Here is a 15,010-nt window from a genome sequence, read left to right as displayed (position 1 = left end):
ACACCCCCAGTCTAAAGAGCAGGGAGGATTCAGCTAGCCCCGTCAGTTCCTTTTTGATGTCCTATAGAGCTTAGTAACCCACATAATACTCATGTAGTGCCAAAATTAACTTTCTTTGGGGGTATTTGACTGACTGCCAAGCTCTTCCCTATCTCTGCTTTCTGTTCCTTGCTCTTGGGATTTCTTGCTGTTCTAAGTGTCACACTAGTTCTCTTTCCTGGGACACCAACAGAGCTCAAGACCTCATTTATAACCAATTTTCCTAACAGAAGTTTGGCCTAGAAAAGACAAATAGCCACAAACTGAGAGTATACAGATAACTATGTTCACAGAATTTCGCACTCTCTGCCTTGTGAATTTCCATTCCTCCACCAAAATGTTTTAGGCTAGAGTGGGAAACCTCTGCTGGGTTCAACTGTCAGTTTTGTATTTTAAACAAGACAACACAATCTCGTGATACCAAGAGCCCATGCTAGATATTTTTCGTTGAAAAGTTAATAAATTCACTCCATAAAATAGAGTTAATTGAAAGTTCATAGTAAAATTGGAAAAAACAGGTTTGCAGTTTCAGATGTGAAAAGTTGGTTTTGGACTTCTTAGTGAAGTGCTTATACTCTTGAAACTGTCAATTCTTTAAAGTGTCTATTTAAAATAATTGAAAGATGCTATATGTCACAGGTATCATCATTAGTTTGATCTGAATTCAGTAGCAAATATCCTTTCTAGTCTAAACTTCAATTCTTTTTTAATTTCCTACTTTAAATTATCTCAACTAGGACCCAAGTACAGCAAAACTGGAACTATTATTTTGAATTTTGAATGAATGGCTTAGAATAATGGATTAAATACTGGTTGTAAATAATAATTTTGAGCACTTTAACAATTTAGATGTCGAAGATCAAAACAAGCAAAAAACGAGAAAGCCATCTTATGCCCCTTGATTTCTGTCCATATCTACTCTGAGAAAAATGTTCCTTTTCCAGTAGGAGGAAAAAATACTGATCAAACTTAATGTCACATTTAATATGTTCTTTTTTTATCCCTTTTAGGACAGTGGTGATTACCCCCTTACCATGCCTGGACCTCAGTGGAAAAAATTTCGTTCAAACTTTTGTGAATTTATTGGAGTCCTGATTCGACAATGTCAGTATAGCATAATTTATGATGAGTATATGATGGACACAGTAATCTCCCTTTTGACTGGTTTGTCAGACTCCCAGGTCAGAGCTTTTAGACATACAAGTACCCTTGCTGGTAAGTAACCAACATTTTATTTCCTTTTCAATTTAGTTTTGTTAAATATGTTCTATTCTAGTTAAGTTTTATTTAGATTAAATATTAAATTCATTACTTTGCTCTTGAAAAATAGTTTTTCTCCAAAATTCACATGAATGGTTTGTATTCTCTAAGTAAAATGTGTGCCTATTTTGATAACTGGCATTTGATAGTCTTGAGAATGAAAATTGAAATTTTCTGGCGAGTGTTACCAAATCTCTTTCTGAACATGTATTTTCCTGCATTTTTATTTTATAACCAAATAAATTTTAAGAGTCCACCAGGCCATGTTCTTTGGTAAACCCAAATAATAGTTGAAATTCCAAATTCATAGTAGTTTTTCTACTTAATTACATTCATAGTTCATTGTTATTATACATAAATGTGTAAATTTTGTTTATATATATGTATTTTTAAACAATTCTATCCAATTGTAATAGGTAAGTGTGACCTAGCTGGCATTTTTTCCATTCCTAGTGCTGTAATAACCTAAATGTAATGTCTCTAAAATCAGTTCAGGTAGGTAGGCTGAGTCCTGAAGAACTGACATTATAGTTTTCACTTTTGCTTTTATTTTAGAATTATCTAGACAAATTCTGAGTCAAGTATGTTCTTTTTCCCCTTGTTTTTCCGTAACAAGGTAATTTTGTTAATTTAGCCATCGTTCTCAATTCCTCAACGATTTTAACTGTGTTTACCTAAAATGACTAAATGATTGTTCTTTTTCTCCTGTAATACAGAGAGAGAGTATGTGTGTGTATGTACATACACATATATTTAAATACTCCCAAATTACATCCTTTTTAATATCAATAACTCTGGCTATATTCATCTTGCACATTACCATGACAAAAAATGAGATTTAATTTAATTAATTGCATTTCATCTTGAATTTAAATTTCTCATTTATCTAATTTATTGAATGCACTGATTCTTAAACTTTAGCATGCATCAGAATCACCTCCAGGCCTTACTGAAACAGATTGTGTGGCCTTGCCCCCGAGTTAACAGGTTTCTAGCTGTTGCTGACACTGATACTTTGGGGACTACACATTGCAAACCCTGGATTTAAAATTTTATCATTTTCTGGTTTAACCTGTTGCCTAAAGCCAATGTGATAATTTTATATAGAGTCATCCATATTTTTTTCCACTCCTTTTTCCTTCCTTAATGTGGTTAATACATATTATTAGTTTCCATTATTCCCTTAGTTGCAGTTCTATATGGAGCAAGCATGACACACAGTTATTCTTTTGAGGGTGTCCTTTTTCTCACTGGGAAAAGAGGAAGATCTTTTACTTAATTTTATCTTTTTTAAAAAGGTAAAATCACACAATTTATTGTTGAAAAAATTTTCTATATAGAACAAACATCAAACATATTTTATTCTGTGTTTTGAGAGTATCCTCTTCCTCATTATTAGGAATAAAAAGAGATCTTGTACCCAGGTGTAACTTTTTGAAAAGGTACTGTAAATATACTATTTATTACTTAAAAGTTATCTGATGCTATACAATTTTTCTTTCTAATTTCATCACTTTTAGAATCTTCTGCCCTTTATGTTTGCTTTTTTTCTTTTCTTTATATTTTCTTTTTACTTTTCATCTTTCTTTTATCTACGTACAGTAATTCCTGTTTAGCTGGTTTTCAGATGCATAGTAAATGCAGTGATTTGAAATAAACAAAACTTAAACATAAGATAGAAGTTACTTCTGAATAGCCAAAATTACTGCCATAAACAGTTATTATCTAGTTTCCCAATGTCAAGAGAGAAAGAGAAGCAAGTGTTAGATTGGAGGGCAAGTGTTAGATTTTCTGTCCTGCTGACAGAATTGTGAAATGATAATTTATAACAAAAAAGACAAAAAAAATTTGCTTCCAGATATCAAGATACAGAGCAATCTGGGGCTCCTCTGTAGCGGCCAGCTACCTCTGTTTAATCCAGAAACCTGTGTGCATTTTATATAAAAGACTAAATATATGCCACATACTCTATTTATGAACACAAGAGAAGGAATAGTATATTATAGAAATATACAGAATATTTTGAGTTTTAAAACATTTCAGTTTCCTGAAAAATGCAGTTTAATTCATTTGCATTTGTCCTTCACTGCCATGTAAATGAAATATTACTGTATTTTACTGACTTTATGATGGTCCATTTCAGCTCTTCTTTCCATTGGCCCATTTTCAGTGACTTTTATTATTTTCATGTTTTTTGTATATTTATCCCTTTGGCAATCTATACATTGCTAATTTTATGTGTGCTTAAACATATTTTAATTATGGCTTTCCTCCTATTTCTTTTGAGTTGAGTTGCTCCCTCCTCCTTCCAGTGCCTTTCTGTCTTCCTTTTCTCACAATTTACCTGTGATCATGATAGCTTTTAAAACTGCCTGATAAATGCCATTTGGTTTTCTCCTCAGCTTTTTTTTATATCATCTAGCCTATTTGTATTTGTTAATTACTTTTCAAAATCAGAAATCAAGAAAAATAGGAGTTCAATGTTATGTTTATACTTATTTTTTAAAAGCTAACCTATTTTTCAACTTATTCTCAAATTTATTTCGAAATATTACTGTAATTTCTCTGTGTACATTAATGATCATATCTTCCAAAGCTCAGTTTCATAAAAAGTGAGACATCAGTCACCTACCCAACAACAAAGCACAGAGATCTTGCTGAGAACTTAATTCCAGGCTGGATAATAATTATCCATCTTTTCAAGGATTATTTTCTTTTCATCTTTGCTCTCTTCTCTGGTACCCCCTCCCTTTTTTTCTTTTATGATATGTGTATAAGGGGTAGATTAAAAGATAATCGTTTTTATTCACTTTGCAGGAGGAGTCTTGGGGACTAGATAAAATGGGCAGGAACATTTAATCCTCTGCTTCAAAGACTATGTGCATGGACAGTTACAAGGCAGTTATGGCCAGATATGATTATCGGCTTTGGAATAAAATGCTCCTTGACATTGCTTATATCTTAGCTGAGAAGAGAGACAATCAGGTTAGTTGTTTTGTAGGGTACAGAAAAGATAAGTTTTAGAGCTTCATAAATCATCAGAGTGGTTTTATCAATAGTACTTTTAATCTATTTTCCAAATATCCCATTTTCTTGTTATTAGTTAATAATATGTCCCAATTGTCAGTGTTTATGCATTGCATTTAATTGTATACTTTTGTCACATTTTTACTAAAATTTTCATCATTTTGTAGTTCTTCAGGTTTGTTTATTCTCCAGGTAGAAGTAGTTTCATTTTCCCAGTAAACTGTGCTTTCTCCCTTCTTTTTGAAATTCTTTTTACCATTAAATTGAAACAGACTGTTAGCAATTACATTTTGTATTATATTTTCCTTATTTTTTTCTATTCTTTTAATTGGAATTGTAAAGCATACTCTCCTATATGTCTGACTCAGCTTAATAAAGAAACTTTACACTGTAATAAAGTTTTCATTACCGATTTATCTTCAGAATTAAGTGCCTTTGTTGCTTTTCTAAATAGCTATCTCAGACATATTAGAATAGAGCATAGTTTGTGGATTTAATTTATATAAGTAGTATTTTGTCATTATTATTTTGGTAGATTTACAATCTGAGGCTGGCCATATTTTCTTTCCCCAATTTCATGGAATCTTCATGAAAAATATTTTCCTCCTCCAGCTCAAAAACAAGTAGGTTTCCCTTTGTTTTACCACTGTGGTGTTTGGTATTATAAAGATAATTCTACTCTCAAAGGATCTGTTTTTTAGATTTATAGTTATATTATACTTAGGCATTTGTTTTTAAAATGTATGCCAATACGTTAGAAGTTGGTGACTTCAAATTTTTGTTAGATGGCGAGATGAATAATGTTGGTTTACCTTTTTTATCTTTTGATGTTTTCTCACCTGCATAATTTTCTATGTTACAAATAGATTGATACTGGCTACCTCTCACTTCTAAAGTGAAAATGCTAATTTGAACAAAGGGGGATTAAGACTACAAAATTTTATTAATAATAGCATGGTGATTGATTCTGTTCTATTTTTTTCTAAAATGAATTCTGAAAAAATTAGAAAATGTGGTTAAGATCATCATATGGCAGTCAGGTGGCTCATTATGCTGGGAGGCCAGTCTTTACCACTAGTTAACAATAATAGGTCACTCTCAGATTCTTGCGGAAGTAAACATTTCTTTGTATCTGATTGTTGAACATTATTATATTGGTATATGGTTGATTTTATATTGACATATGATTTGTTGTTGATTAACATTTTTTTTACCAAGTCAGCATCTCTGGACTTTTACTCTGAGAAAAGAAAAGCTGTAAGAAATTTTGTTGTTCTCCCATCACAGACTGAAAATAATCTTGTCTCAGTAAATTGATGTCTTTTCTTTGGCTTTTGGTTGCTGAAACCATATAATATAGGGTTCATAGAATGGGTTCTCGACCAGGCTGTCTGAATACATATCCCTTTCTGCCTTTTACTAATTGGGTAATTTGGACAAGTCCTTTTGGCCTCACTTTCTTCATATGCAAAGTGGGAAAGATAATGATAGCTACCTCATTAAAAGAAATTAAGAAAGCTTGAACTAGTGCCTGACATTTAGTAAACTACAGCTGTTATTCTGTAATGACAGTAAGAGCCAGTAGTGTGTGCAGTGTTTCCCTTCACTCGTGTTTTTTTTTTTCCTCAGAATTTATTGAACACCTACTATTTTCGTAATAGAAGACATTGCAAATGGGGAAATCAGAAACAAGTAAATAAACAGATCTTTCAAAAACTGCTATTAAGAAAACTAACAGCATGCACTTTCATTTTTACATATCTTTTTGGCTCTCACATGCCAAATTCTATTTATTAAATTCAGTAGGTATTTTATAACTCTTAACCAGACTGAATATTTCTGGTTGCTATGGTTAGAACCTCAAAATTTTAGGTCAATCTGGCATTATCAAAGAGCAGACTGTAGAGTATAAATAAGCTCTCTTCCTTAATTTCTTTATATTTTCCTTTTATTCATTAAAGAAATTTTTACTTTCTCATTGCTTTGTATTTTCACCAATGCATTTTTTTTTTAACTTTAATACCTTTGTGTTTCTCGTTGCTCCTCTAGATATAACACTTTTTTTTTCACCTTTCTAGAATTTGTATGTAGTAGACTTTTGGTGTTCTCATGAGATTAATGCTCAATAATAGACCAAATTTGCGAGTGCCACTATATCATATAACTGTACACATAAAATACAGTAAACTTTTTAAATGTAATTACTCTTTCAAATGTAAATATAGGTATCTAGAGTAATGTTTTATGTTTTCTAGTTACAGAAGTATCATTTTCTTAGATTTATCGCCTTTACTTTCTGTGATCAGGTATGAAAATTAGTTTTCTTTTGGGGGCTAGTTTTTGTAAAGAAATTATGATTTTTAAAATCATTTTATAATCATATCTTTTATGTATCAACTTGGTAACCTTGGACAAGTTACTTAACTTTAGTGCCTCACTTTCCTCATCTGTATAGTATTGCTACTAATAGTCCCATTTTATAGGAGTGTTGTGAGGCTTAAATGAAATAATTCGTGTTAAATGTTTCACATATACAAGTCATTCAGTAAGTGTCAGATATTATAACTGTGATAGAATGACAGAGCTTGCTTGGTTTGGCTCTAAAGAGGATAGAGAAATTGAGAAAATTTCTTGTAGATTTTTCATTAATACTTCCATGTTGTATGTTTAAACATTTTCTGTACATATAAAATTACATATACAACTTACAAAGAATTCAGAAAAGGAGAAAAGTACAAAAATAAAAATTAGCCATAATCATACCACTTCTTAATTTTGTTATGACATGTTGGTGTTTCCTTTTATGTGAGGATTTTTTATTTTATTTTTAAACAAATAATAGGATGTTATAATCAATTTTGTGGGGTACATTTTCTGTACTTTTAATTTTTTACAATTATGTTTGATAAGGCTGTGTTGTATTCTAAAATCTTTATGTCCTTTAAGTTATTTAACTTTTCTGCCATTATTTGGATCCTTTGTCTTTTGTTGAAACCTCTATCTTTGGCCTGCCCTTTTTTCTTTTTTTTTTTTAAATTTATTCTCTCCTTTTTGGGTAGCATGTTTTTTGATAGGTTCTTGAGAAAAAGAGTATTGGAAAAGTATATATTTGAGATTTTACATGCCTGAAAAATTATTCTTACATTTAATTGAACCAATGTGGAACTTATTGAAAATTTTCTTCGGAATTTTTCCTCTTGTTTCCAGTATTGCTGTTGAGAAGACCAATCCTGTTTCAAAGTTCTGATTCTGATCCTGTTTCTTGTCTTTGGAAGCTTTATGTTCTTTTTGTTCCTGATTTTCTGAAATATCATGGTGATATACCCTAATGTGTGTATATAATTCCCATTCATTATGCTGGGCACTCTTCATAGAATACATATTACTTGGATGTTAATCTGTTGAATCAATCCTGAGTTTCTTGTTATTTCTCTTTTAGCTTCCATTCCTTAGTCTTTTTGTTCACTTTTCTTGTATTTCTTCAACTTTATTGAGCTTAATTTCCATTATCATTTTAAATATTCTAAGAGTTCTTTTGCATTATCCAAGTCTTTTTTTTTTAACATTGTTTCATGGATGTAACATTTTCTTTTATCTCTCTTTGACAACGTTAATTATTACTCTGAAGGTTTTTTTTTTTTACACCCTACTCTGACCTCTTTCCCAATTCTCTGCTTTTATCAGTGTCTTTCATGTTGGAAACGTTCCTTAAGTATCTATTCATTGGCTTTCTAGTCATTGCTGACAATGAGACACTAAAGAGCAGATTGCCAGAGAGGGTGGGGGTTGGGGGTGGCATGGGTGTGTGTGTGTGTTGTGTTTGACAGGGAGGGGCAATGGCTCTGGCCTCTTTGGTGAGCATCACTGTAGGGTGGTCCTGTGGTCACATACCATTTTCACTGTGGACCCTAAACTCTTGATATTGATAATTATTTTTCCCTGGGGAAGTTTAGCTTCTTTGCAAAAGGATCTTTCAATCTCCTTAAGTCTGTTTGCTGTCCGCCATTTGGGAGTTATACAGGGTGAAGGAGCACCCAGGGCACTCTGCACTTCACCTGTATCCCTCCTCTGTGTCTGATGAGTCCAAATCTCTGGTTTATATTCTTCAGGGAATAAACTTTCTGGACTTCCAAGATGAGTGTATGTTGGGGGAATTGCCTGACTGCCTAGGTTCGAGTGGAGATTTAATTACTTACTATACAAACTTTGAAATAATGCTCCTATTTTCAGACCTTATTTCACTTCATCTTCTGTGGACACCAATACTTCTCCAATTCCTTAATGCTTTTGGGTTCTACAGAGCAAAATTGTTTTTCTTTTTGTATTTCTTTAGATATAGTTGTCAAGCTTTTTCAACCATTTGGTTTGATTTGCATGCTTCATCTGTCTGCTTTCCGTATACGTATATTGATACATTGTGGTTTGGGGTTGCAGGTAATTTTCTGGATTTATTGAAGAAGAAAATTGTTTTCTCATTATTTTGGTTGGGTTTTTAAGAGACAGGGATTGATTAAATGTTTATTATTTGGATAGAGGAAGTTTATTGTAAGCCTTTTTGTTTTTTTAAATAAGTTTTTTAAAACTAAAGAAGGAACATAATTGCAATGGAATACTACTCAGCCATAAAAAATAATGAAGTAATGCCATTTGCAGCAACATGGGTAGACCTAGAGATTATCATACTAAGTGAAGTAAGTCAGAAAGACAAAGGCCATATGATATCACTTATATGTGGAATCTAAAATATGATACAAATGAACTTATTTACAAAACAGAAATAGACTCAGACATAGAAAACAAACTTATGGTTACCAAAGGGGAAAGGGGGTGGGGGAGATAAGAGTTTGGGATTTGCAGATACCAACTACTATATATAAAACAGATAACAGTGTTGAACTGTATAGCACAGGGAACTATATTCAATGTCCTGTAATAAACCGTTATGAAAAAAATATGTATATATGTATAACTGAATCACTTTGCTATACACCAGAAACTCACACAACATTGTAAGTCAACTGTACTTCAATTTTAAAAAAAAAAAGAGGGAATATAATCATACCTCTCTTTAAAATTTAGTTTTGTCCCATTATCATATATATTTCCAGGGTTTATAGTAATAGTTTTCAGAAGTATAGTAGGTATCACTAAATATAAAGACAGCTTTTTAGTTTTCATTTTTATGTTGAAGAACACGTAAATGCAAATTGTTCAATAGTAAATAAAAGGGCCAGTGTCCATAATCTTAATTTTAACCATCCCATTTGCCAATAATCTCTTTTGTTCCAGTTTTTGTTTTATATATGGTCCCAGCTCCAACATTGTTTTTCTTCTATTGGGGCTTTAAATTCTTTGATACTCTGTTTTTTAGTGTTCTTGATGTCCTCACTGCCTCCACTTTCCTAGCGTAGATTCTGTTATTCAGATTTATTATAACCATGTCCTTCTCATGAAGGATCCTCAGCATCCTTGCCCTCCATTATACCCCCTAGGAAAACCTCATATTACTACCTGTTCCATACCTACACAAGTGGAGCTGAAAGTGGCTATCGAACAACAACACATAGTTATAATGGCTGGGCATTTTACATTTTTCTCTCAAGTGGACTTTAGTGCTGCCTAGCAATCCTATTACAGTATTCTATGCCATGGATATTCCTACTTTCTTATAAGATTATTTCACACCTTCTCCTCAAACCTGTAGCATCTGCTATCCTCTTTTCTTCACAATTAGCTGATTATCTTGCTAGCTTTATAGAGACAGAAGAGAATCCTTCAGTGATTAAACCTACTTATCTAGGTGTACCAGTACACATATACTCTGCTTTTTCTCTTATTACAGTACTGTCTATCTAAGGTTAGTCCTTGCCTTTGTGCAGTGGATCCAATTCCTGTTCACCGCCTCAAGAACTTTACTCTTCAGGGTGTTTTTTCTCTCTGTCCTGCTTCAGTTCCCCCATCCCCTTTATCATTATGTTAATATGCTATAACAGCGTTTATCTTTTAGAAACACTGTATCAGTTAGGGCTCTTCAGAAACACAGACCCATCGGGAGATATACTTAGTTACTTATTTTCTTATTTGCATACACACACAAAGATATATATATTGGGGGAGAGGAAGATTTATTTTAGTGAATGGCTCACACAATTTGGGAGCTGGCAATTTTAAAATCTGTAGGGTGGGCCAGCAGGCTAGAAACTTAGGCAGGAGTTGTACAGTCTTGAGGCAGAAATTGTTTTTCTAGGAAACCTTGGTTTTTGCTCTTAAGGCATTCAGCTAATTGGATGAGGCCACCACATTATTGAAGGTAGTCTCCTTTACTTACAGATGTTAATCTTATCTACAAAATACCTTCACGGTAACACCTGGATTAGTGCTTGATTAAATAACTGGATACTGTAGCCTAGCCAAGTTGACACATACGACTGACCATCACACCCTCCCTTGTTTCCACATGCTCCTTAATTACAGTCCTATTTTTCTCCTTTTCTTTATAGCAAATCTTAAAGAATTATTTCTATTTACTGTCTCTACTCACTCTCTTCTTATTCTCTTTAAACCCACTCCAGTCAGGTTTCTATCTACCTGTTCACTGCCTTTGCTCTTGTTGAGGTCAGCAGTACCTTCTTAGTGTCATCTTTCTTGAAAGACATAACTACTTCTTCCTTCTTGAAGCACTGTTTTGGTGGACTGTAGAAAGCTAGACTGTAAATATTGAATTATCTCAGACTCAATCTAAAGACGTTTTTATCTTTATTCACTCCTCAGTGAATAAAGTGAAAACCAATTCCATGTTTTTATTATTTCTATTAAAAAATAATGGTAGTGAAATCACAGCAAGATCTTTTTTGACCCATCTCCTAGAGTAATGGAAATAAAAACAAAAATAAACAAATGAGACCTAATGAAACTTGAAAGCCTTTGCACAGCAAAGGAAACTATAAACAAAATGAAAAGACAGCCCTCAGAATGGGAGAAAATATTTGCAAACGAATCAACAGACAAAGGATTAATCTCCAAAATATATAAACAGCTCATGCAGCTCAGTATTAAAAAACAGAAAACCTGGGACTTCCCTGGTGGCGCAGTGTTTAAGAATCCACCTGCCAATGCAGGGAACACAGGTTCAAGCCCTGGTCCAGGAAGATCCCACATGCCTTTGAGCAACTAAGCCCGTGTGCCACAACTACCAAGCCTGCGAGCCATAACTGCTGAGCCTGTGTGACACAACCACTGAAGCCTGCACGCCTAGAGCCCATGCTCCACAACAAGAGAAGCCACTGCAATAAGAGGCCCATGCGCCACAACTAGAGAAAGCCCCCGTGCAACAAGGAAGACCCAACACTGCCAAAAAAAACAACCCAATCAAAAAATGGGCTGAAGACCTAAATAGACATCTCTCCAAAGAAGGCATACACATGGCCAAGAGGCACATGAAAAGCTGCTCAACATCACTAATTATTAGAGAAATGCAAATCAAAACTACAATGAGGTATCACTTCACACCAGCTAGAATGGGCATCATCAGAAAATCTACAAACAACAAATGCTGGAGAGGGTGTGAAGAAAAGGGAACCCTCTTGCACTGTTGGTGGGAATGTAAATTGATACAGCCACTATGGAGAACAGTATGGAAGTTCCTTAAAAAACTAAAAATAGAATTACCATATGACCTAGCAATCCCACTACTGGGCATATACCCAGAGAAAACCATAATTCAAAAAGACACATGCACCCCAATGTTCATTGCAGCACTATTTACAATAGCCAGGTCATGGAAGTAACCTGAATGCCCATCAACAGATGAATGGATAAAAAAGTTGTGGTACATATATACAATGGAATATTACTCAGCCATAATAATGAACGAAATTGGGTCATTTGTAGAGACGTGGATGGACCTAGAGACTGTGATACAGAGTGAAGTAAGTCAGAAAGAGCAAAACAAATATTGTATATTAACACATATATGTGGAATCTAGAAAAATGGTACAGATGAACCGGTTTGCAAGGCAGAAATAGAGACACAGATGTAGAGAACAAACAAATGGACACCATGGGGTGAAAGTGGGGGTCAGTGGGATGAATTGGGAGATTGGGATTGACATATATACACTAATATGTATAAAATAGATAACTAATAAGAACCTGCTGTATAAAAAATAAATTAATTTAAAAAAATGATGGTGAGAGAGTAATGCTGTCATATGATTTAAAATTCCAGATTTAAAAATGTTATATGGTGAAATGTCAGTGTTCTACCCGTGGCTCTCAGCCATCAAATTCCCTTCTCCGAATACAACCAAAGTTGCCTGTTTCTTTTATATCTTTCCAAAGATTTTATGAATATGATAGCACATACATATTCAGTGAGAGACAGTATGGTGTAGTGGTTAAGAACTTAGACTATGGTGCATGACGGCTGTAATCAAATTCTATCTCTGCCAGTTACTGGCTGTGTAATTGCCAAGTCTCTTAGCCAATCTATACCTCAGTTTTCTCTTATGTATAAAAGAAATAATTATAGTACTTAACTTGATAGAGTTGTGAGGTATAAATGAATAAGTGTGTGTAAAGAGCTTAGAAGAGTGACTGGCACATAATAATAAATAATTCATTCCTTCTTCATGCGTAAATGATATTATAATATACACAGTGACAGGCATCTTGCCTTTTTTTCCACCAAGAATTTTATTGGCAGACTTTACAGCACATATAAATCATGCCTCATTTTTTTCTAGTGGCTGAATAGTCGTCCATTGAATCAATATGCTATCCAGTTTAATGGCTCTAAAAACCAATATTTTTATGATGTATATCTATTAACCATGTCCACTTAGATAACTAATAAGCACAAGACATTCTAATTACCCTTGCCTTTCCTATTTCTCTCATTTCCTATATTATCATATTCTTTTAGCTCTACCTTGAAAATATATTTCAGATCTAACTTTCTCTCCACCTACTGCTACCACTTCAATCCAAGCTAGCATTGCTTTACTGAGTTGCTCAAGGCCAAAAACTCGAGAATCATTATTGTAAGCTTTTGGCAAAATATGTTCAGTTCTCTTTCAGTGTTCTTCTATTTGGTCTCCCTTCTTCCACTTTTACTCCTCTCTAGTCTGTTCACATAGCATTTAAAAGTATAAATCAGACTATTTCTCACCCACACCAAAATTTCCAGTGGGTCTTATCTCATTTAGATTTTTTTTTTTTTTTTTTTTTTTTTGCGGTTCGCGGGCCTCTCACTGTTGTGGCCTCTCCCATTGTGGAGCACAGGCTCCGGATGCGCAGTCTTAGCGGCCATGGCTCGCAGGCCCAGCCGCTCCGTGGCACGTGGGACCCTCCTGGGTGGGGGCACAAACCCGTATCCCCCGCATCAGCAGGCAGACCCCCAACCACTGCGCCACTAGGGAAGCCCTAGATTTAATTCTTGAGTCCTAACTAGATCCTAGTAAAACTCTTACAACCTGGCCTTTTGATTTCCTCCTCAACCTTGTCTCCTGCTTCTGCCTATTTCTGTGCTTCAGCCATACTAAGTACCTTGCTCTTTTGTGAGTCCCCTCTCATAACAATTTACCTCATAACCTTTGCACTTTTTATTCCCTCTCCTTGGGACATTTTCTGTCATATAATCATGCTCATTGCCTCATGCATGCTTAAATATGAGCTCTTCAGAGAGGCCTAGCCACCCCACTTGCTCTCTGTCCTTTTTACCATACTTTACTTTTTTTAACCATATTTTTTTTCTTTAACTGAAGATTTTTTCATTTGTATATTATCTATTGATATATTATTTTCTCCTCACTAGAAGATAAAAATCATGGAAGCAGATACTCTATCTCATTCACTTTTGTGCTTCTAGTACACAAAACAATGCTCAGTACTTATGGATTGGTAAATGAATGGGGATGCACTAAATAAGTGTTTTTTGAACTCTCAGTGGTGAAAGACTAGTTTTTTAATTATGATCTTAGTGTCATTTTATTACTAGATTCAGTAGACATAAGATTATTCTGATTGTTATAAAAATTTCTAAAAAACTTACTTGCAAATTTATACTTTTAATGAACTGGTAACAAGCCATTTGTGGTCAACACATATTTGCAGAACACATTCTTAGTAGCACAGCAGTAGAATAAGTTTGCCATTCTGTAGCCAGCAGTTAAAATATGAAGGCTAAATTAAGTATTCTCCTTGGTAGACAAAGAGAAGGCACTTCAAAGCCCACATCACAGAAACCAGGCTGAATTACTGGATTTATAAAATTCTGTTAGTAATACCAGTAAAACTTAATTAGTGCTCAGTCTATGCAGGAATGAGTCTTTTTTCAGTGGACTCAATAATCCCTATCACAATCCCCATGTTGTATCTATATCGTTAAGTTAGAAATCTCTCCTCAATAGCTGTTTATTTGCTTATATGTTAGTATGTAAAGTGAAAATTTCAGTGAAGTTTAAATTTTACAGGTCCATAAACACCTCAGTAAATAATGCTCTATCATATCTAATATGTTTCTGAAAATATATTGATCATTTTGCATTTTTTTTTTAGTATGTTGATATATTTTGTTGTTTATATATACCTAGGATGGGAGGAGGGTCATTACACAATGACAGCTGGAGTTTGGGTTCTGGGTTCCCAAGGAGATATATAGCTGAAGACAAAAAACAATTAAGTT

The 15,010-nt window shown here is 33.9% G+C and overlaps 1 protein-coding gene across 1 annotated transcript in view; it reads left to right on the top strand.

Annotated features, from left to right (window-relative positions):
- Positions 1-15,010, top strand: part of STAG1 (stromal antigen 1) — a 444,727-nt gene that overhangs the window by 271,336 nt on the left and 158,381 nt on the right. The window contains exon 7 of the mRNA XM_032629925.1: positions 1,050-1,254. Within this exon, the coding sequence (XP_032485816.1) occupies positions 1,050-1,254 (205 nt within the window). The remainder of the gene's footprint in view (positions 1-1,049; positions 1,255-15,010) is intronic.

The sequence above is a fragment of the Phocoena sinus genome, chromosome 4 (assembly GCF_008692025.1).
Source record: "Phocoena sinus isolate mPhoSin1 chromosome 4, mPhoSin1.pri, whole genome shotgun sequence".
Lineage (NCBI taxonomy): Eukaryota > Metazoa > Chordata > Mammalia > Artiodactyla > Phocoenidae > Phocoena > Phocoena sinus.
The sequence above is the reverse complement of the archived record's forward strand: the minus strand, read 5'-3'. Positions and strand labels throughout refer to the sequence as shown.